Source organism: Saccopteryx leptura, chromosome 5, assembly GCF_036850995.1.
Source record: "Saccopteryx leptura isolate mSacLep1 chromosome 5, mSacLep1_pri_phased_curated, whole genome shotgun sequence".
NCBI lineage: Eukaryota > Metazoa > Chordata > Mammalia > Chiroptera > Emballonuridae > Saccopteryx > Saccopteryx leptura.
This window is the reverse complement of record NC_089507.1, coordinates 154,380,363-154,405,315: the sequence shown is the minus strand read 5'-3', so window position 1 is coordinate 154,405,315 and position 24,953 is coordinate 154,380,363. Positions and strand designations below refer to the sequence as shown.

General features: G+C 37.2%; 1 protein-coding gene across 1 annotated transcript in view; it reads right to left on the bottom strand.

Annotated features, from left to right (window-relative positions):
* The window catches only part of GEN1 (GEN1 Holliday junction 5' flap endonuclease), a 34,612-nt gene extending 17,832 nt beyond the window's left edge, over positions 1–16,780 (bottom strand). The window contains exons 1-4 of the mRNA XM_066386198.1: positions 16,620–16,780; positions 15,773–15,959; positions 2,260–2,436; positions 992–1,102 (exon numbers count right to left, since the gene is read on the bottom strand). Of these exons, the coding sequence (XP_066242295.1) occupies positions 992–1,102; positions 2,260–2,436; positions 15,773–15,959; positions 16,620–16,780 (636 nt within the window). The remainder of the gene's footprint in view (positions 1–991; positions 1,103–2,259; positions 2,437–15,772; positions 15,960–16,619) is intronic.
* Positions 16,781–24,953: the final 8,173 nt, after the last annotated feature.

Genomic DNA, 24,953 nt, shown 5'->3' with positions numbered 1-24,953 from the left:
AAACGGGGAGAGACAGACAGACAGACTCCCGCATGCGCCCCCGACCGGGATCCACCCGGCACGTCCACCAGGGGCGATGCTCTGCCCACCAGGGGGCGATGATCTGCCCCTCCGGGGCGTCGCTCTGCCATGACCAGAGCCACTCTAGCGCCTGGGGCAGAGGCCAAGGAGCCATCCCCAGCGCCCGGGCCATCTTTGCTCCAATGGAGCCTTGGCTGCGGGAGGGGAAGAGAGAGACAGAGAGGAAGGAGGGGGGGGGGTGGAGAAGCAAATGGGCGCTTCTTCTATGTGCCCTGGCCGGGAATCGAACCCGGGTCCCCCGCACGCCAGGCTGAGCCAACCGGCCAGGGCCTCATTTATAATTTTAAATATAGTATTTAAGAATGGAGTTATCTAAAATTCTTAATTGATCACTCAGTTATCATAACTATTTGTTACAGATTACTGTAATGTGCATCTTAAGACATAAATAAAAGGTTTTCATGAACAAAATTGAATGAGATGCTAAGAGGCATGGAAGGATGAATGGCTTACCCTAATAATCAGGTAGCCTAGCAACAGTAATATTATAACACTGAGCATGTGCACAGCTGGAAAGCTAAAGACTAAAAACAAAAAATAGGTAAAGGAGGGATAGAAGCTAACACTGGCATGGTAAAAGAAACGAGTAATTCCTTTATTGCTTTACATGGGTAGGTGAACTTGAATATGAATCTCCTAACCTAAAGTAATGGTTTACTGAGATTCAAGCTGTGATACTAGTTAATATTCTAGTCTCGTTTGTAACATTCAGTGTCACATGAATGAGGCAGCTTTTTAATGCCACTTGAAATGCTGATTATTGTAGTTACTGAATAGTTTATTATGCCTAAAATCATATTCTAAATTAGATTCTTCATCATATAACCATATTATGTTCATATTTATGCAGATGGTAAGGTATCAGAAAAATCCACACTATAAATAGTAAATAAATACAATTTCAGTGTACCTTTGGAAGATAATCACAACCAAGTAGTATTGCTAATCCAACCAGAGCATCTCTATCCAAACATAGTTTACTCTTGATAGATGACATTGTGTAACAGTCAACATGTGGGTCCTAGAGGAAAGTACAGATTTGTTGAATATTCAAAAATAAATATTTATACATTAAACAGCATTACAAAACAAAGTGCCAAAGGTGGCTCTAAATGTTTAATTATTCCTAAAAGTTTAAATAGAAAAATTATCCCAATCTTCATGGAATTGAGCACTTCAATATCTGGAAATAAAGTCAGTTTTAAAAATGGCTTAAAAATTATAGTATTCATTTTTTCCTCTGTACTGCTTTTGATGTATACAAAAGTATATTTTCATCCTACAAAATTAAACACTGTAAAACATACATTACTGGAAGTAAACATCCCCTATAATTGCATCTTCTAAAGTTAACATTATTAATAGTATGGTGCATATTCTTCCAAAAAACCTTTTCTTCAACACACGTACATAAATACTGGTTATTAACTATAGTTTAAGTAAAAACAGGATGATATAAAAAAAAATTTGTAATTTTTCTTACCCACTAATATATCTGGATATCTTTAATGTTAATACCACATACTGTGTTAATAACTGCTTACTCATTCTGAAGCAGTGTTTCACAAGGGTGACACTATTGCCAATTTCAGAGCGATAACAGAATTGTCTGGCATGAGGTTTTGCTTTCCTGCCTCCAATCCACCAAATATGTGTAGTCACCCTTGCCCAACTCTAAATGGTCACAACCACAATGTCTCCTAGTAGGTAGCTCCCTGGCTGAGAACCACAGCAGCATTTAACTATTTCCTACGCATGGGCATTGGGGTTGTTCATCCAGTTTTTGTAATTACTGACAATGCTGCAAATGACATCCTTGTATATCTCTCCTTGCATATTTGGAGGTGTTCTTAAGGATAAATTACTAAAAGTAGAAATTCTGGGTGAAAGCAATAAATCCCACACACAATTTTAAAATATATTGTTAGAACTGATTTGGAATCTAAGCATATGAAACAAGTCAAGCCCTCAGAAGAGAAATCCATACTTCAAACAGAATGAACCAGGTGGCAATGTTATTTTTAATAACAAGTGAGCACTGTATTTAGTCACTGCCACGTGCCAGGCCCAGGTGTTATACTAAGCATTTTACATGTATCTTTTTTTCATTTAGTTGTTTAATAATTCCTTTAAAGGTTAGTTTGTAAAAGCCATGCTGACACTAGAAAGGAACAGCACCTTGGCGCTCATAGTGAAATTCCTGTAAACAGTCTGGGCCCCGTAGAGGAAGGCATCCCCATCGTTGGTGAGGCAGCCGTCCACGTAGCCCATGGCATTGAGGTGGGCGCACATGGCCTCGGCTTCGCCAGCGGCCTGGACCCAGGGGATTCCTAAGCAGTCCAGCAGTTCAAGGCACTGAAAAGAAAAAGCAGATGTAAGAACTCTAAGAGCAATTTTATTCTAATTTTATTCAGTGCTTAACTTACTTTTCTATATTACAAATATTAACAGTAACTAAAAGACAGTATCTAGGTGTTTTACAAATATGGTATTTAAGAAAAACAGTGGGAAATTTGAACACTGAATACTTTATGGCATTAAAGAACTTTTAGGTGTGGTAATAAAAATTTTATTGCGGTTATGTTTTTGTTAATTTTTTAGAATTCCTTATATTTTTGACAAAGGTGCTGAAATACTGAGATTTGCTTCAAGAAAATGTGGGAAAGGGGGCCTCATGGGACCGATGAAACAAGACTGGCTGAGAGCTAGTTCCTGTTTATGATTGATGATGGGCTACTTTTGTGTTTTAAGATTTTCTGTAATGAAAAGTTAAACATTTTTAATGTTAAAAAGTACTAAAATCCACATTCAATTTTAAAAATTAATTAAAAAATTACTTTGAAAAAATAATGAATACTCAATGTTCATTATTTTGCTCAACAGTATCTCAAGATTCAGGAAATATCTTTAAATGATTAAAAAATAATCACATTAAGATTTATATCTGCAAAACCACAATTCTGCTCACATGATGGTCAACCTAATTGAAGTCTTCCAAAGAAGGCATTATTATGTAAGTTTGGCTTGAGGCTTTCAAGTGCTCTTCTTTCCCTCTATCACCTCTTCCATGCAATGGAACTCGCAGGCTGTGGGAAACCACACGGGGTCTGATGTTGATGTGTTCCTCGGAAGTCAAATGCCTGTGCAGATACACCTATCAATTTGCTGATGCATAAATAATCCTCTGTCAGTTTTCTTTGGGTTATGAATCCAACCCAACTAAGCAGCATATAGTGTAGTCTTGTAGCCTAGAGTATTCTTCCTTGTCATGTACAGTTCTCAAATTCTATCCCTGGGGAACACTGAGAATGGTGAAAAATGAGGCCACTGTATTTCGTAGAGGCAGACTATAAATAGCAGCTCTTTTGCTTTAACTCAGCGGTTCTCAACCTGTGGGTCGCGACCCCGGCGGGGGTCGAATGACCAAAACACAGGGATCGCCTAAAGCCATCGGAAAATACATATTTATTATACAATACATTTTTAAATAAAATATGTGTTTTGGTCGCTTGACCCCTGCCAGGGTTGCGACCCACAGGTTGAGAACCGCTGCTTTAATTGATTACCTGCAAGCTACATTACATGAGGAAAGTCTGTGCCAGATGTTGGCCAACACGGACAAGGTTCAAAAAGACAAAGCACTCTGCCGACAAAAGGGGTACTTTCAGGAGACAGTTGTGTTACAGATATTTTTTTTTACTGTAATATCATAGGTACCCCCATCTTCCTCCAGAGAAGAAGTGTCCTTTCATAATAAAAGAGTTTGAAAATTATTTCATATTCCTGTGTCAATTGACATTCCAACTCTTTCAAAAAACCAGCCTAGAATTTATGGTGAGGTTCGCTGTAAATTTCCCTCCCCGCAGTCTCTGCCACATAGGGTAGATGTGGTGTTGGAAGAAGACTAATGTGTGCTTTTCATGCTTCCACCTAAAAGTGGGCAGAGGATCAGGAGGAAATAGGGCCTAGTAACAAAGGGTACTGAAATATGAAAATGAATAATGGGCAAGGAACACTGAACAAAATGCCTAAGGAAAGTCCAATTACTGCAATAAAGAAATAGGAATAGAGCAATTTTCTAAAAGAGACGCACATATTTTTGCTTTGTACTAGGTATTTAATGCTCTAAGTATGTAGACCATGGTTATTTCTAGTAACAGATTATATAAGAAATAATTAGAGAAGACAAGATGGCAATGGAGTAGGCGGACGTACCAACAACCACCTCCCAGAACCAAAGTGGATTACAAACTAATTTTAATAACTATCATCTGGAAAAACCAACTTTGGACTAAACTAAGAGGACTCTTCAACCAAGGAACACTGAAGAAGCCACATTAAGACTAGTAGGAAAAGCAGAAATGCAGAGAGGGCTGCCCAGCTCCCTGGAGCAAATGGCAGGCGGGAGAGACTCACGTGGCGGGAAGTGAGTTTAGCTGAGAGGGGAGGGTCCTGAGTCCCAGGAACAAAGCCCCAGCCTGCAGCCCCAGAGCCTAAAAGAGGCGTATGGACAGTATTTAGCTGGAAACAAGTCAGGATACTGTTTGTGAGAAAGAGACTGATTTCTCAGAACCAGGATTCTTCTTAAAGGGACCGCACAGAACACCTCTCTCACAACCACTTACCCGGGGCTCCGGGGGACGGGGAGAGAGGAGAGGTCCAGAGTAACAGGAAGAGAGTGTAATCTAGGAGGCACAGGGAAAAACATTTTGGAAGACAGTCACCCTAACCCTAACCCCTGGGACGAGTCACTCCCCAAATCTGAAGTGAATATTTCCCCTGGAAACAGCAATACCAGCAAAGGGAAGCAGGACACCAGCCAAACAAGCTCTCCGGCAGCACTCAGAGCAGAGTCGCTTACAAGGAGAGAGCTTTCGGGACTACAGTAGTGAGTCTTAGGTTCTGAGCTGCAGTGCCCACACCAACACAGCTGAGGGCTCACCAGAGGGTGGACAGTGGCAAGACGCGGAAGCGCGGTTCTGTTGGCAAGGGCGGGAGCTGGCTAGCCACAACTGGGCCCAGCTGTGAGCTCAGTCTTGCCTGGCTGGGGAGGAGGGGTCATGCAAAAGTGGTCAAGCCCAGCTGCGGGCAGCCTGCAATCCAGCCTGCAGGGGAAGGGAGGGAACCCCGGAAGGGGTGGAGACCAGCCCTTGAGCAAGGGCGCAGGGGCACAGACTTGCCCTGCCCGTGGAACCTTGGCTTGTGGCCTGACTTGGGAGCCAGCCCCTCCCACGAGGGTGGAGCAAAAAACCCAGAACAGGCAGAGTCCCGCTACTGAGCATGGGCACGCAGTCCCACTTGGCCTGTGGAGCAAAGGCTTGCAGCCGTCCCACGAATGGGCTCCTCCTGCAAGGGTGGGACGAAAACCCGGAGACAGGCGGAGACCCGCAGTTGAGCAAAGATGCACACCACTGCCCTAAGGGCCGAGCATAATGCCACCCACGGGGGCGGGGCAAAGGCCAAGGCCACCAAGGCTTGTACACCCGAGCACGTGATCACAGTCACTCATGAAAGAGAGGCGGAAACTACAACAACAGCCCCAGGGGGCAGGCACCGGCAACGCAAATACCCAAATGCCCTAGGAAGCAACAACAGAGGGGGTGGTGGGCCTGCAGACAGAACATACCTAGGGAACAGAGGCCACACCCAGTGGACTCCAGTGGCCAAAACCTTTCTTTACACAGAGAAAATGAGAAGGCAGAGAAATGCAACACAAATGAATCAAGAGAAATCCCCAGAAAAGACCTGAATAAATCAGATATAACCAAATTACCAGATGCAGAGTTTCAAATAACAATTGTTAGGATGCTCAAAGATATTAGAACAACAATAGATGGTCATTACGAACACCTAAATAAAGAGATAACAAATATAAAAAAGGACATTGAAATAATAAAAAAGAATCAGTCAGAAATGACAAATATAATATTACAAATGAAGAACACAATGGAAGGAATTAAAAGCGGGATGGATGAAGCTGAGAATCGAATCAGCGAGTTAGAGGACAAGATAAATAAATGCACAGAAGCAGAGCAGAAAAAAGAAAAGAGACTCAAAAAGTCTGAGGAAACTCTAAGAGCTCTGTGAAAACATGAAGAGAAATAACATCCGCATCATAGGGGTTCCTGAAGAGAAAGAACACAGGACAGAGACTTTGTTCAAGCATATCATAGCTGAAAACTTCCCTCAATTAAGGTTGGAAAATATCTCAAATGTTCAAGAAGCACAGAGAACTCCATTAAAGAGAAACCTCAAGAAATCTACACCAAGACACATCATACTTAAAATACCAAAGCTAAGTGATAAAGAGAAAAGCTGCTAGAGAAAAAAAGACTATCAAAGAAGCCCCCATAAGGATGACTTCAGACTTCTCAACAGAAACACTTGAGGCCAGAAGGGAATGGCAAGAAATATTCAAAATAATGCAGAACAAGAGCCTACAACCAAGACTACTTTATCCAGCAAGGCTATCATTTAAAATTGAAGGAGAAATAAAAAGCTTTCCAGACCAAAAAAACTCAAGGAATTCACTACAACCAAACCAAAAATGCAAGAAATGCTAAGGGGCCTGTTGTAAACAGATCAAAGGAGAAAAAGAATATAGCAAAAGAGGAATACAGTTTTAAAGAATAAAATGGCAATAAACAATTACATATCAATAATAACCTTAAATGTAAATAGATTAAATGATCCCATCAAAAGACATAAAATAGCTGCGTGGATAAGAAAACAGGACCCATACATATGCTGTCTACAAGAGACACACCTTAAAACAAAAGATGCACATACACTGAAGATAAAAGGATGGAAAAAAATATTTCACACAAATGGAAATGAAAAAAAAGCTGGGGTAGCAATACTTATATCAGACAAAATGGACTTTAAAACAAAGACTATAGTTAGAGATAAAGAAGGTCACTACATAATGATAAAGGGAGCAATCCAACAGGAAGATATAACTATTATAAATATCTACGCACCTAATATAGGAGCAACTAAATATATAAAGCAGACTTTAATGGATTTAAAGGGTGAGATCAACAGCAAAACTATAATAGTAGGGGATTTCAATACCCTACTAATATCACTAGATAGATCCTCAAGAAAGAAAATTAACAAAGAAACAGCAAACTTAAAGGACATACTAGATCAACTCAATTTAATAGATATCTTCAGAACCTTTCACCCTAAAACAGCAGAATATACATTCTTTTCAAGTGCTTATGGTACATTCCCTAGAATAGACCACGTGTTACGGCACAAAAGCAGTCTTAACAAATTTAAGAAGATTGAAATCATATCGAGCACTTTCTCTGATCACAATAGCATGAAACTAGAAATCAACTACAACAGAAAAACTGAAAAATACTCAAACATTTGGAAGCTAAATAGCATGGTATTAAATAATGAATGGGTAAACAATGAGATCAAAGAAGAAATTAAAAAATTCCTAGAAACGAACGATAATGAGCATACATCAACTCAAAATTTATGGGACACAGCAAAAGCAGTCCTCAGAGGAAAGTTCATAGCATTACAGGCACACCTCAAGAAGCTAGAAAAAGCTCAAATAAACAACTTGACCCTACATCTAAAAGAACTAGAAAAAGAACAGCAAGTAAAGCCCAGAGCTAGTAGAAGGAAGGAAATAATAAAGATCAGAGCAGAAATAAATGACATAGAGGCTAAAGAAACACTACAGAGGATCAATGAAACCAGAAGCTGGTTCTTTGAAAAGGTAAACAAGATCGATGGACTTTTAACCAGACTCACCAAGAAAAAAAGAAAGAGGACTCAAATAAATAAAATTAGAAACGAGAGTGGAGAAATAAAAACTGACACAACAGAAATACAAAATATTGTCAGAAAATACTATGAAGAACTGTACGCCAAAAAACTAGACAACCTAGATGAAATGGACAAATTCCTTGAAACATATAATCTTCCAAAAATTAATCTGGAAGAATCAGAAAACCTAAACAGACCAATTACAACAAATGAGATTGAAACAGTTATCAAAAAACTCCCAAAAAAGAAAAGTCCTGGGCCTGATGGCTTCACTAGTGAATTCCAAAGACTCATTCAAAGAAGAACTAACTCCTATCCTTCTCAAGCTATTTCAAAAAATTCAAGAGGAAGGAAGACTTCCAAGCTCCTTTTATGAGGCGAGCAAAATTCTGATTCCAAAACCAGGCAAAGACAACACAAAGAAAGAAAATTATAGGCCTATATCCCTGATGAATATAGATGCTAAAATCCTCAACAAAATATTAGCAGACCGGATCCAGCAATATATGAAAAAAATCATACAACATGATCAAGTGGGATTTATTCTTGGGAGGCAAAGCTGGTACAATATTCGCAAATTAATCAATGTGATGCATCACATAAACAAAAGGAAGGAGAAAAACCACATGATAATTTCAACAGATGCAGAAAAAGCATTTGATAAAATCAAGCACTCATTCATGATCAAAACTCTCAGCAAAGTGGGAATACAGAAAACATACCTCAACATGATAAAGGCCATCTATGACAAACCCACAGCCAACATCAGCCAACTCAATGGGCAAAAATTAAAAGCAATCCCCTTAAGATCAGGATCAAGGCAGGAGTGCCCCCTTTCACCACTCTTATTCAACATAGTTCTGGAAGTCCTAGCCACAGCAATCAGACAAGAAAAAGAAATAAAAGGCATCCAAATTGGAAAAGAAGAAGTAAAACTATCATTATTTGCAGATGATAAGATATTGTATATAGAAAACCCTAAAGTCGCAGTCAAAAACTACTTGACCTGATAAATGAATTCAGCAAGGTGGCAGGATATAAAATTAATACTCAGAAATCAGATGCATTTTTATACACTAACAATGAACTGTCACAAAGAGAAATTAAGGAATCAATCCCCTTTACCATTGCAACCAAAAAAATAAAGTACCTAGAAATAAATTTAACCAGGGAGATTAAAGACTTGCACTAGGAAAATTATAAAACATTCACAAAAGAAATCAGGGAAGATACAAACAAGTGGAAGCATATACCGTGCTCATGGTTAGGAAGAATAAACATCATTAAAAAGTCTATATTACCCAAAGCAATTTTTAAATTCAATGCAATACCGATTAAAATACCAATGACTTACTTCAAAGATATAGAACACATATTCCAAAAATTTATATGGAACCAAAAGAGAACACGAATAGTCTCAGCAATCTTGAAAAGGAAGAATCAAGTGGGAGGTATCACACTTCCGGATATCAAGTTATATTATAAGGCCATTGTACTCAAAACAGCCTGGTACTGGCATAAGAACAGGCACATAGATCAATGGAACAGAACAGAGAACCCAGAAATAAACCCACACTTTTACGGAAAACTGATATTTGACAAAGGAGGTAAGAGCATACACAGCCTCTTCAAAAAATGGTGTTGGGAAAATTGGACAGCTACCTGCAAAAAAAATGAAACCAGACCACCAACTTACACCATTTACAAAAATAAACTCAAAATGGATAAAAGACGTAAATGTAAGCCGTAAAACCATAAACATCTTAGAAGAAAACATAGGCAGTAAGCTCTCTGACATTTCTCGCAGCAATATATTTGCCGATTTGTCTCCAGAGGCAAGTGAAATAAAAGACAGGATAAACAAATAGAACTCTATGAAACTAAAAAGCTTCTGCACAGCTAAAGACATTAAGAACAGAATAAAAAGACAAACTACACAATGGGAGAATATATTTGACAATACATCTGATAAGGGGTTAATAACCAAAATTTATAAAGAACTTGTAAAACTTAATACCAGGAAGACAAACAATCCAATCCAAAAATGGGCAAAAGAAATGAATAGACACTTCTCCAAAGAGGACATAGGCCAATAGGCATATGAAAAAATGCTCAACATCACTAATCATTAGAGAAATACAAATTAAAACCACAATGAGATATCACCTCACACCAGTCAGAATGTTGCTCATCAACAAAACAACACCGAATAAGTGCTGGCAAGGATGTGGAGAAAAGGGAACCCTCCTGCACTGCTGCGGGGAATGTAGACTGGTGCAGCCACTGTAGAAAACAGTATGAAGATTCCTCAAGAAATTAAAAATCGAATTGCCTTTTGACCTAACTATACCACTGTTAGGAATATACCCCAAGAACACCATAGCACTGTTTGAAAAGAAGAAATGCACCCCCATGTTTATGGCAGCATTGTTCACAATAGCGAAGATCTGGAATCAGCCCAAGTGTCCATCAGAGGACGAGTGGATTAAAAAGCTTTGGTACATATATATATATACTATGGAATTCTACTCAGCCATAAGAAATGATGACATCGGATCATTTACAACATGAATGGACTTTGATAACATTATAATGAGTTTAAAAAGTAAATCAGAAGAAACTAAGAACTATATGATTCCTTACATAGGTGGGATATAAAAATGAGACTCAGAGACATGGACAAGAGTGTGGGGATTACAGGGTGGGGGGGGGAGGGAAGGTAGGAAGTTGAGGGAGGGGAGGGACACAAAGAAAACCAGTTAGAAGGTGACGTCTTAGAAGACAATTGGGTTTGGTGATGGGAATGCAGCATAATCAAATGTCAAAAAAACCTAGAGATGTTTTCTCTGAACATATGTACCCTGATTTATCAATGTCACGCCATTAAATTAATCAAAAAAAAAAAAGAATTTGTCTCAAGGCTAATTCAGGCAGTTAGAAGAATAGTATAAGGATGCTAATTCTGCTTCTCAGGCCACATTTCGCAAAAGGGGCCCAAAGAATATTGGTGATTTGGCTCCTCTGATTTTGACAATTGGTTTTTAAAAAATAGGTCAGGAACACCCTGAAATGGAACTAACAATACATGAGCACAAATTTAAAGGACTTTTAGATACTGGAGCTGATGTATCTGTTATTGCTAAGCTACATTGGCCTCCTTCCTGGCCCACTCATGCAGCAGCAGAGTAAACCCCCTGAACAAAGTTCTAGTTTTTTACATTAGGAAGATTAAGAAGGTCATGCTGGATTTTTTAAGCCTTATGTGCTCCCTGGATGGCCAGTTAATTTGTGGGGTAGAGATGTTTTGAAAAATATGGGAGTGTTGTTTGTCAGTCCTAATGGTTGAGTCAGTACTCAGATACTTGATCGGGGATTTTTGCCCACTAAGGGACTAGGGAAAAGAATAGCGAGGAATTCTCACCCCCATTCAAGTGGCACCCAATACCAGAAGGTGTGGATTAGGATATCAAAATTTAGCATAGGTGCCTTGGTAGCTCCTGCTATCTCAATAATGCATTGTGCATACCCAATTACTTTGAAATCAGATAATCCTGTATGGGTAGACCAATGTCCCCTTTCTCAGGAGAAACTTAGGGCAACTGCTCAATTGGTACAAGAGTAGCTATAGCTTGGACACATTGAACGATCTAATAGCCCATGGAATACACTTCCATATTTTGATCTTGTTGTTTCCTGGACTATCAAGGGGCATAGGCAACCCTTACAGCTTATAGGTTTTGATCCTCAAAATTATTGTTGTTCCTTTTTTCAAAGGATCAACAACAATGGCTCTGGGAAACTTCCACTAAATGGCAAATCGCTTTTGCAAATCAATGGACAACTTTATACTGAAACTGTCAACTTAAAATCAGCTCAAAGACTAGAATTATATGCCATTATCATGGCTTTTTAGCATTTGCCATATTCCTCCTTTAATCTATATACAGACAGCAAATATTTACTTATGGTGTTTCCACTATATAGACTGCTGTCTTAGCGACAAATGCTGATGAACTATTTCAGCAGTTCCTCCTTCTTCAAAGACTTGTATGTCAACATAGAGCTCCATGTTTTATAGGACATACTCAACCTCACTCCATGCTCCCTGGAACTTTAGCACAAGGGAATGCCCTTGTTGATCAAGCTACCCAAAGGAAAATTATTTGGAGCAACCATGACAGATTGAGCAATTCAGTCTCATACTATTCATCACCAGAACGCTGCAGCCCTGTGTAAACAGTTTCAACTTTCTCGGGAGCAGCATGGCAGATTGGTAAATCCTGTCCAAGGGGTCCTATACTACAATCTGTCCCTTTATTTGGAGTTAACCCTCAAGGACTCCTACCAGGGCAACTTTTGCAAATGGATGTTACTCATATACCTTCATTTGGCAAACAGTCCTATGTCCACGTTACAGTGGATACCTATTCTGGATTTATAGTAACCTCTGTCAGAACAGGAGAGGCTGCTAAGCATGTTATAGCTCATTGTCTGTATGCATTGTTCTATTATTGGATTTCCTAAACTGGTTAAACTGACAATGCTCCTGCATATGTAGCAAAAGCATTTCCTGTATTTTGTCAAACCTTTCGAATTATGGGTATTTCTTACAATCGTTAAAGTCAAGGTTATTATTAAAGTGTACCCAGCAAATATTTTAAGGTCAAGTTATAAAATTTAAAAGGGGGGAGTCATATCCTGGAACTTCTACAGGTCTACCATATCATGCTTTTTACTTAAAAATTTTAAATTTCTTTTGAATGCTGATGAAAAGGGGACACCAAATCTTTTTCTCCTGCAATCTTCTACCTTCTTTTTTTTTTGATCTAGCCAATAACACTGTTTTCTTTTTCCAAATAGCTCCAGATATATGGAAAAGGTTTATATAGGCGGATGGGGATCCTCAAACCCCTCAGCGAGATCTTCTGAGCATGGCTTTTAAGGTACCAAGGGGCAGAAAAAGCCCAATAGAAATCAGGTGAACTATCAGCTTTTAGGATACGCCTTTAAAGGCTCCAACGCCCCAAAGGGGTCTCATAGGATTCCATCTGGGTCTTGCTTCAATAGTGAATAGGAAAGTCATTGAGCTAAAGCCTGCCAGGCTTACATGCCTTTGCTGTGAGGAGAAAAGGGACACTGGAAGGTAGGCTTCCCCCTCGCTCCTCTAAGCAAGGGTTCAGTCTCTTCCAGCCCTGCTCCAGCCACCTATGACCTAACCTTGCCCAGAATGCTGGGGTTTGCCACTGAAGGCTGAAGGTGCCCAGGGCCGTCGGCCCCATCTACAACACTGTGGACAAGCCTAGGGTATTTCCTCCAAGAAGCAGGTAAACTGATCTCATTTGCACAAGGGCCACTTAACTATGTCTTGCCTGAATAGTCGGGTTTTTTTATTCTTCCCTCGAAGATCTCTGTTGTGGGTGTTGATAGTCCTATTTTCTGCTGCTTTGTTTAATAGTGTTTTCTTTATTTCTCCTACCTCAATGCTCCATTCATATTTCAGGCTGGGACCTACTACTAATTTAGAGCTCTCTTTCCCCCTTTTGCCAACTTCTATTATGAATTTACCTTTGCCACCCAGCTTAGTGTATCCCAAGGTTCTCTTTACCACGCCACAGTCGCAGAGCTCCAGGGAAAAGCAACCTGGTCTCATCTCTCCAGGCAGAGGAGAACAGAAGCTCCATATCCACGCATGCTGCAGATGGCTTTTCCAGTCTACCTGAATCATTACCAGCTAGAAGCAGTGGTCACTGGGACTTGGACGTGAGCTGCAAAGTATAGAATTGTGACAACAATTCCAGTGCCATGCTGACTTTTCCTGGATGTGGACTTTTCCTGGACTCCTGCTCCTTGTGACAGCTCCTAACGGACTGAACTGGGGTTGGGTTGCATTTGCAGGGGTTTGGAATTGTGTTGGTGCCAACTTGGACTTGGTGAACATTTTAAGGACACTACTTTTTTATGGATTCTTGCTGTATTGGCCAAAAGTTTGCTTAAAGGCTTTAATCACTGTAAAAAATTAGAAGACTGGATAAAGAAGATGTGGCACATATACACAATGGTATATACTACTCAGCCATAAGAAATGATGACATCGGATCATTTACAACAAAATGTTGGGATCTTGATAATATTATATGGAGTGAAATAAGTAAATCAGAAAAAAACAAGAACTGTATGATTCCATACATTGGTGGGATATAAAAACGAGACTAAGAGACATGGACAAGAGTGTGGTGGTTGGGGGGGGCGGGGAGGAAAAGAGGAAGAGGAAGAGGGGGAGGGGCACAAAGAAAACTAGATAGAAGGTGATGGAGGACAATCTGACTTTGGGTGATGGGTATACAACATAATTGAATGACAAGATAACCTGGACATGTTTTCTTTGAATATATGTACCCTGATTTATTGATGTCACCCGTTTAAAATTAATAAAAATTTATTTATATATAAAAAAAGAAATAATTAGAATCCAGTAGAGATATTTTCTTCAACTATTGATAGTCATTAAGGCAGAATAGTCACTAATTAAAATGTATTCTTTAAAAGAATAAAAAACAGAATGTCAGAAGAAAATGCATACAATGCCTTTTAAAAGAAATAAAAGTTCTAACCAAAATTAGAAAGAAAAACAGATATGAATTAAAAGCAAGTATGATTATAAAAAGTTTTTATCCTTAATACATAAAGAACTTGAACAAAAAAGAAAATTTAAAACCTCTAGAAATAAGTGGGGCAAAGACATGATGGCCATTATCCACTGAAGCTCTAAAACTAGGTTAAATGTTTGAGCTCACCATTAAAAGGCCAATATATATTAAATATGTATTTAATATATTTATATGTATTACATAAACAAAGACATATATTTGATTTTGAACACTAAATGATATGAAGATAATCTTCCTATCTCTCAATGTTCTGTGATCCCATTGAAATTGCTTATCTCATATCTATACTGGTGGAAAGTAATTGGCAGGAACTATAAAATCATTCCTAGCCTTTGGTCTATCCATGCAACTTTGGATAATTTTATCTTAATATCTCAAATCACAAGAAAAAGCCATGTATAAAAAAATGTTCATCATAAGTTCACATATAAAAGAAGAGCTTAAAAGTAAACAATATATCACAATATTGGGGACTGACTTCCTAGCTTCATCCACATTGCACACTATTATAACAGACGGTGGCTACATGGAGGTATGGACATGATGCATTAAGTGAAGTCCAGTATCAAAATTATTTACGCACTGTTATGGCAAGTTTTTAAAATATACATATTGAAAAAAGACAAAATAATAGTAGCTTTTTGTTTTTATAGTATATTTTATTTTATGGATAGTTTAACTTTTATAAAAAATATATAACATTTTATAATGTACAATACTTATATTTTAAAATATAAGTATTTTTAAAAATTACAAAGCCCAAAGAAAGCCAAATATGTATTCAATATATGAACTATCATAAATCCTGAATGAGTCAAGTATGAATTAATGAGATCTGTTCTGGGAAATGTTTTAAGTGGTAAAGATGTCATAAAATGTAACATCTATCAAGTCTCTACTATGTAATATTTGCTTTAGATATTAGTTATTAGGTATTTTCTTAATTTTTACCACATCCCTGCAAAATATCACAATTCTCATTCACAGAATAGGAAATGAGGCAGATATAAAATAAAAATCTTGCAGAACACTTTAGAGTTTCAAGATGCCAGAGCTAGGACTTAAATTTGGTTAGGTCTATTTCACTCCAATATAAACTCTTTTCTCCCTCCACACTGGCCTTCTATGTATACAATAAGGTGAGTATTAAAGATAAAGTTTATAACAACTTTTATCAAAATAAAATGTTCCCTCTAATTCAAATCAGAATTATTAAATCAGATCCAAATGCTTACCTCTTTCAATACTAATTTAAAATGTGATCTCCCTGTTTTCTGAGACCATGTTTTTCCAGAAGACCCATATCGAATCTGATTCCTCTTGTTTATGACATCAGCTTTCAACTTTGGAGGTTCCCCTTCCATAACAAATACCAGTTTTACATCCATTAGTGTTAAATGTGAGATACGAAAAAATAAGTTCCTGAAATACAAAAATTAGTAATATACTGCTTGTCATTATTGATGACAAAAGTCAACATAGCAGTATGACACTAATGGCAAGAACAGTGGACTAGTACCTAAAAGGGTTACATGCAGTAATATTTTATTTATACGATTTTATTTTCACTGGACTGAGAAATCACTGAATGTTTTTAAGCAAGGGAGATTTATGATTATTTTAATTGCTAAGTGGAAAATGGTTTGGAGGAGAGGGAGGCTAAGAGCTGAGGGAGGGAAGCCAGTGAAGATGTCACTTCAGCAGGACAGATAAGAGATGACGTTAGTCTAGACTGAGGTGGTTGGTGCCCTTGCACATGGAGAGAAGTTTATGATCAAACACAGAAGAATATTTTGGAAGTAGAACTGGCAAAACTTCCTGATGGACTGGACATGGACAGCGAGGTAAAATAGGGAGAATGGCCCCAACTTTCTGGCTTACAGCCACTGAAGCTTCCAAGTGGGTATGTTAAATAGGCAGCTAGTTATGTGAGTCTGGAGTTCAAAAGGTAAGAAGTACAAATTTGTGAGACATCAATGTAGAGATGGCAGATTTAGACATGCTAATATATTTTAAAATCTCAAAAACAAGACATCAACTGCTTCTACAATCATGTTTATATTCTAAGAACTTTTACTATACCTGAGGTGGGGCTTTGTGACAGTTCCGATCATTTTTTTCACTGCCTGTGCTTCACATACCCAGAGGCTCAGATCAACTGCAATGGTTTTCCCACCAAGACTATTCAAGTGGATGTGTTGCTTAACAGGCTCCAAAATTTGCCACAAGTCATTGACTCCCATTCTCGTTATTACCTGCTATTATTTGAAACACACTTTTCAAAAACTGTTAAGACATAGAGGCTCAGAACAAGCATTTAAACAATATATTATGAGCTAGTTAAGAATAATTTATAAAGAGAGGATTCTCCATATTTTTTTTTTCACTAGTCAGCTTTTTGGAATGATCCAAGAGCACCTAAAACATTAAAAATGGTGGTAAATGACATACTAACAAATTGAAAGTAATTTGCATGTTAGCAAACATGGTTTCTCTACAGAACTGAAAAATACTTTTAAATTTAATACAAATCAAATATCAGTGGTCCCTCACCCTTCCTCTTCTTTTCTACATCCTCTTTAGCAGTGGTGAATAAAAATTTTTACATGGTTACCTTAATATTGCATGAAATTTAGAAAAGAAAAATCTACCAAAAATGTTAATGGTGATAACAGGCTTTATTTCAGCAAATAACAAGAGCTAACAAATGCAAGATGCGTAGAAACACAGGATGCTGTAAATCACAGTAACCTGCTTGAAAATTCATTCCTTGATTTCCATACCTAAAGAGGAAACAAGACCAGCCTATGTCATGATCAGGAAAAAAAAAAAAAGCAAGGAAGCATGCAAAAATGAGATTAATGAAGGAAAACTTTGATGAAGGCAGAAAATGCAGAGTTGGAGAAATATAGAGTAATTTATTTACAAATGATTGGCCTGACTGGTGGTGGTGCAATAGATAGTGTTGACCTGGAATGGTGGTGAGGTCACCAGTTTGAAACCGGAGGTCACTGGCTTGAGCACAGGGTGGGGGGTAGGTCATCAACATGATCCCAAAGCTTACCAGTTTGAGCCCAAAGGTTGATGGCTTGATTTGAACAAGGTGGCATTGACATGGCCCCAATCAAGGCATGTACGAGAAGCTCAATGTACAACTAAAGTGAAAGCAACTACAAGTTGATACTTCTTTCTCTGAAAAAAAACCCCAAAACAACAACAAAAAAAGTGTTGAACCTGACCAGGCAGTGGCGCAGTGGATAGAGTGTTGGACTGGGATGTGATGGACCCAGGTTCGAGACCACGAGGTTGCCAGCTTGAGCACAGGCTCATCTGGTTTGAGCAAAGCTCACCAGCTTGGACCCAAGGTTGCTGGCTCAAGCAAGGGGTTACTCAGTCTGCTGTAGCCTCACAGTCAAGGAACATATGAGAAAGCAATCAATAAACAGCTAAAGTGTTGCAACGAAAAACTGATGATTGATGCTTCTCATCACTCTCCATTCCTGTCTGTCTGTCCCTCTCTCTGGCTCTCTGTCTCTGTAAAAAAAAAAAAAAAAAAAAAGTGTTGACTGGCTTTTTAATTACAAGTTCCCACATATTCATTGTGGAAAAATAAAAATATATACATTTCAAAAGAAAAAAAGGTTTAAATCACCTATAGTCCCATTATCCAAAGAAAACTAATGTTAAACTTTTCTAGGGCCATGACATTTTTGAAAATTGGCTTAAACTCTATTATAACCTCTTTGGTATTTTCTATAGGCCAGTTTTTCCTTATCTTTGTTTTTATTTTCAATTGTTATTATTTGATAAATACTATGCAGCATTTGCAATGATTCAGTCTGCCTAGACAAATATAATTCAGATTATTTTTCTTTGAATAATGACCTGACTTCATTCCAAAAACATAAGTACAATACAAAAAAAAATATTAAGAGGCTATCACCATAATGCAAAACTATTCGAAATAAAGTCGTATATTGTCTGTTGTTGTTTTTTTTAACAAAGTCCACACTAAAAGCAAATTTCCACAAATTATACAGGGCTGCAGTGCCATGTCACTTCTCTGAGCTTTTCTAAGTCTTAATTTTATAATGTGATCGGTGCCACCCATGTATTATTTTGTGCACTCATTTTCATGAAAAGCTGAACAAATATTTGCTGATACCTCAATGTACAAAGAAAAACATACAGACTTGAATACAAATAAAGAATTAGGTGGCTAATGGTGGCTCAGTGCTAATATTGTCTATTTCACATCAAGAAGCCCCACTGGGTGAATGTACATATTAGCCTAAATTCAGAATTAAGGTTTCATTTGTGTTAATGTGAAATATTGTACTTAATTCTGGAAAAAAAGCAGAGATGCATATGTTTTTTTTCTAAGGCATTATTATGAAGGGAAACAAGACAACCATTAGAACACCTAAAATTTTAAAAAAAAGAAAGTTTGAAGGGGAAGTTCTTGTTAAGAGTTTCACTTCCATTTGTGAAGCAAGCTGGATACAAGAATAGATTGTTATTGAAGGAAATTATGCAATTCTTCTGTCTTTATGATAATTATCATGACTGATCTTATTTTATTTGTGATCCTGGCCAGGTAGTTCGTTGTTTGGAATGTCATCCCAATAGGCCAAGGTTGCAAGTTTGATCAAGGCACATATAAGAATTAACCAATGAATGCATAAATAAGTGGAACAATATAAATCATTGTTTCTCTCTCTCCCTTCCTTTCTCTCTTAAATCAATAGATAAAAAATAAATAAATGCAAGACCTGACTCAAGCATCAAAATTTTATGATACGGATGTTATTTCTCTTCATGTTGTCACAGAGCTCTCTAAGAGTTTCCTTGGACTTTTTGAGTCTTTCTTTTTTCTGCTCTGCTTCTGTGCCTTCGTTCAACTTGTCCTCCAACTCACTGATTCGATCCTCAGCTTCATCCATCCTGTTTTTAATTCCTTCCATTGTGGTCTTCATTTCTGATAGTGTATTTGTCATCTCCGACTGATTTTTTTTTTAACATTTCAATGTCCTTTTTTATACTTGCTATTTCTTTATTTGGGTGTGTTCATAATGACCATCCATTGTTGTTTTAAGATCCCTAAGTATCCTTACATCATTATTTTAAACTCTGCATCCGGAAGTTTGGTTATTTCCATATCACTCAGTTCATTTCCTGGAGGTTTCTCTTGGGGTTTCATTTGGATTGCACTTTTCTGTCTTCTCATTATGTCTGTGTGTTTGGGTGTATTGTTTGTAGAGCTGGTTGAGTCTAGGCTTGGTGTTGTCTTCAAGCATCAAAATTTTAAATGCCAGGATCTTCTGACTTAGCAATAGCTCTTCTAGGAATTTAAGAGATGCTCTTAGGAGTGTGCAGATTTATGTTCAAGGATATTCACTGCACATTTATAATAGCAAGATACTGGGCAAAACCAAATGTAGATCAATAATGGATACATCTTTAAATAAACTATGGTATATTCAAACAATGGAATAGGTAATGCAGCAAAAAGAAATGGTGTGTACTGACAAAAAAGTCTCTAAGTTTTAAAAATGAAAACAGGTACAAAACAGATGTTTAAAAAAATATTTATTGATTTTATAAAGAGAGGAAAGAGAAAAGTGGGGGGGGGGGGGCAAGAAGTATCAGCTCATAGTTTCTTCACTTTAGTTGTTCATTGATTGCTTGTCGTATGTGCCCTGACAAGCCCAGAGTTTCCAACTCGTGACTTCAGCATTCCAAATCAACACTTTATCCACTGCACCAACACAGGCCAAGCTCAAAATAGATTCTATGTTAGGGATGACTGAAGATGAGGGATGAGTTACTCTTCAAAGTATATTCCTTTGTGTTTTTTATTGTTTTAAACAACCATATGCATGTATTACCTTTCATATTAAAAAGTTTTAAAAATGTGGTTCTATCTGTAAAGGGTTGGGAAAATAAACTAGATATCTTTTGATGGTTTACTTCTTGCCTAAATATTAAGTGAGCAAATATGAATATAGTTCATGGGTCAAATTATAAAGCAGTGTTCTACAAATTTATGAGTACATGAACATCAAATATGACTTCAGTATAGCTTTTTAAGGAGAGATTCACATATCCTGGTTTCCTTCAAAATGCTTAGAAATGAGTCACATGGTCTTAGGCAATGCATATTCTTTCTCTGGCTCTTCCAGCTCTAAGAGTTCAATCCTTCTTATGGTGTCTCTAATGCTTGGTTACATAAATTGATTACACATATGCAAATGATAGTAAAGAATGAAGACTGTACATAGTACAGTGCTGTTTATGATGGCACAAATAAACATTTACATACAGGACTGTGATGTAGATTGTATTCCTTCTGAGGGTTATGGGGGAAAAAATAGAAAACACTGATGAAGTAGACTTTTAATTTTACAAACTGTAGTTCTCTAAATATTTCAAGCATATTAGGATCATTTTGTAAAGACTATGTAACATATTATTCACTGGGGCAGCTGTGCCTGGAAAAAAATAAGCCCAAAACTGATTCCATAATGCATTAAGATTTCCACAGATTGGGTCCCTTAGGGAAGATAAAGAATGCTTTTTAAACCAGTGTTTTAACTAGGACCTCACATAATATCTTTAATATAACATTATCATTACATTTAAAGTTGAATTCTTCATATTACTGTAGTGTTTTTTCTCAAAACACGCCTGATTTGAAGAATGAGCATCTGTGGCTATGTTACTGAACTACAACTGGTAACTGAATAGGTATCAGCAGTATCTACTGAGGGCATCTATTTTGGCTATTCTTTTATTATAATATGAGCAACAAACTATAAAGCTGTAACACTGGCTCCTTAAATACAACTGGTATGAATAATGTAGGCCAAATGAAAAAATGTAACAGAATTATTTTAGCTTTCAGAAAGTAAAATCTGCATTGTCTCCGAGCTCAAGTGTTTGCTTTTCCACTTTTCCTTAGGTGACAGTGCTAGAAAAATGTCTTTTATTGTCAATTCTCTGGCCATCATATTTTGAAATCTATCTCAAAGTCCTGAAAACCGCTATGGTATCTTAACCTACAGTTTCCATATAGCTACTGAAATGGATCTGAAATAGCCGAGTCTCCTGTGCTCCCCAAGCACACTCCTATAAAGTAGTAATCCTCAGCCATGTTTCTTCATAAACATGAAAAAGTAGGTGTATTGTGAAACACTCTTCCTCTCTACTCCCTTCACCCTGTTGTTTTTTTTTTTTCTCTAAATGATGGAAATCAAGGGGAGATTTTTATAGGAGATAGTCTTTCTCTATGACATGCCCTGGTATTTTTTTCCTCTTAGTAACTTGCCATTAATGAATTTCTATTAAATCTTCTTTTATTACTGCAAAAATTTTATAGCCTTCACAACTTTTAACAAAAAATAATGGATTAGAACTATGCCAGACAACAATATTTAAAGGATAGGTGTAGACATGGGAATTGGAAAGTGAGCAGAAAAGACTTATAGGAAGAATATTTTTAGAGGCAGAGGCAGACAATACTGGAAAGAACATTACTTCTGAGTCCCCAATGAAGAACTTTTTCTTCTCTCCCTAATATAATTTATCCCACATCATCTCATAACTCCTCTCAGCTCTGGACTAGAACTTTCAGTCCCTAGTGTATCCTCACATAATATGCATCTAACTTTTGATTCCAAAACCTTTCCTCAAAAACTATTCTACTCATGCTCTTTTCCAAACACCCAGGTGCTTGAGGCCAAAATCCTAGTCATTCTTGATTTTTTACTTCACTCTTCAACAGCAACTTGACCTGCAAGTTCTCTATCTTCCAAATCTATACTAAATCTCCATTTCACATGACACTCTCCTAGAGTTCCTTGTATATGACTACAGTAATCTCCCATCTGGCTCCCTGCTTCTCCATTTTACTACCCTCCACCCTACATAATCATTCTCCCATAGCAGCCAGAGCGGTCTTGCTTAATAACCTAAAACATTAAAATCATTATCTCTCGGCAATGGATAGTGAATTTTCTTAAAAGTGATGTAACCTTTGTCACAAGTTAATTTACTTCTACAAGTATGGTGCTACCTTATAGCAGGTGTAAAATGCAAAACAAAAAACTAAGGTAAAATGAAGTAAATGTTCTAGATATAATTTAGAATGCCCTTTTATGTAATATAGTTGTTTTTTTTTTTTGAGTTTTTTTTGGTGGGAGAGACAGAGAGAGTCAGAGAAACAGATAGGAACAGACTGAGAGAGAAAGGGAGAGAGATGAGAAACATCAATTCTTTGTTGCAGTTCCTTAGTTCATTGATTGATTTCTCATATGTGCCTTGACTGGGGGGGCTACAGCAGACCGAGTGACCCCTTGCTCGAGCCAGCGACCTTGGGTTCAAGCTGGTGAGCCTTGCTCAAACCAGATGAGCTCTCGCTCAAGCTGACGACCTCGGGGTCTCAAACCTGGGTCTTCCACATCCCAGTCCGACGCTCTATCCACTGAGCCACTATCTGGTCAGGCTAGAATATTCTTTTAAAATACTATTTTAGGATTATCTTCAGTAGACCTGCAACCTAAGATATCTAATTTCCTTTTGAAAACCACTTATGTTCCTTATGAAAATCATTCATAAAAGCTGACTAATACTAAAATACTTCAAAAGTTCTGAAAGGATAAAATTATGAATAGTGTATATTTTATGAAAAATAACCCCATATCATTTTAAGAAGGCAGTTAATACAAAATGTACATTTTCACAATCTATTAGTTTATTTCTTGTCATTTTCTTTGTACCAGCCCTTCCTCTGAAGTGACATTAACAAGACTGTTATAAAAGCATATAAAGTTCCAAAAAGGGACAGAATGCAACAGCTTTTAAGATAGTCAAGTAAAATTACACTCAGAGATAGAACAGATGGTTCTTGCATAAGGTCATGACCAACCTGATGAAGTTACTTGAAAATAGCTCTGCATTAAATAAAATTTTAAAATATACATGTCAAACTCACCCAAAACTATGCATTGTTTTCCCTTATTTTTTAATAGGGTGAAATCTGACATTTTTGTTGTGTGAGATTTGGTTAGTCTCTACTCATCTTTTATGATATACTTTTACTGATGTCAACTTGATCATGCAGTCAATGAATGTATACTACATATAAAAAAAGTCTCCTAGTATATTCATAATCCTTAAGAATTAGTGTGAAACATGATTATGTACAGGAACCCTTGGATTTTGGTCTTGGATATAACACTTACTTTATTAGCTGTATAATTTTGGGAAGACATTTAATTGATCTCCAAAATGAGGGGTATTAACCAGATGAATTACAAGATTCTGACATCCTTTGAATGTCATGACCAATTCTGGTAGCTTGGTACCAAAAAAACAAAACAAAACAAAAAGCAATCACTCTATTTCAGATATTATTGCTTAATAGAAAGAACATGAATTTCTATCTTCGAGAAAGGGCTTCAAGATTCACTTCAGATTAAAACAAGAGCAAATCCTTTGATGTAACCATATGGTGCCCGTAAATCAATTTATGCTCCTAAAACTTCCTTAAAAGCTAATAAGCTTTTATTGGTTAATTATAAAACTGAATGAGGTGAGAAAAATACAGAACCTTGCTAATTCTACTAATGAATCAAATTTAAAAAACATAAGATCAGTGGTTTGATTTATGCAGAAATACATTTTAATAAACCAACAGTTTTCCAATTTTATTCCCATTTTAAGCAAAAACACTAGAAAATTTATTTTAACAAGTGTGGTAACACGCCTTTAAAATGTAAGGGTAATCTATTTTTCCTGTCTCTCTGGGTAGCACCCTACCAGAGCAAAAACCAATAAACCCCATCATTGTTACTATTGTCATATTAATTAATGATTTTACGATTGCCTACATACTGTATAAGAAATTTCATATACATTTTTACTTTTTATCCAATCCCAGATATATCTGGCTTTGCTTTCTCTCTTCTCCCTGAGCTATCAACAATCAATTTCAGTTAACCCTCTTTAGTCTTCTTCCCCTTTGATTCTAATGTATAAAATAAGTGATGAAACCGTCATTTTCCAGAGCATTTTTTTCAATCCTTTGAGACTTTGCTTCCTGCCAGTTGTCAACAGTTTGACTCAAACTCATAAAAATTCTTACAGGTTTGGAAGTTTCTTACGTTGACAACAGAGTAAGTGAGACAGAGAAAAGAATTATCACAATGTGACAAGGACAGGTTCAGAGGTAAGGAGAGTGACCTATGGGAGTCTATAAAAATAGAGGTACCTTACCTACTCTAGGGCATCAAGGAAGGTTTCCCAAAGGACTTGACAGCTAAATAGACACCTCCCAACTTTCCTAGCATACCAACAAGTGCCAATGAGGCCAGATACAGTAGTGGTTTTTAGCCTACTTAGACTATGTCATACTTA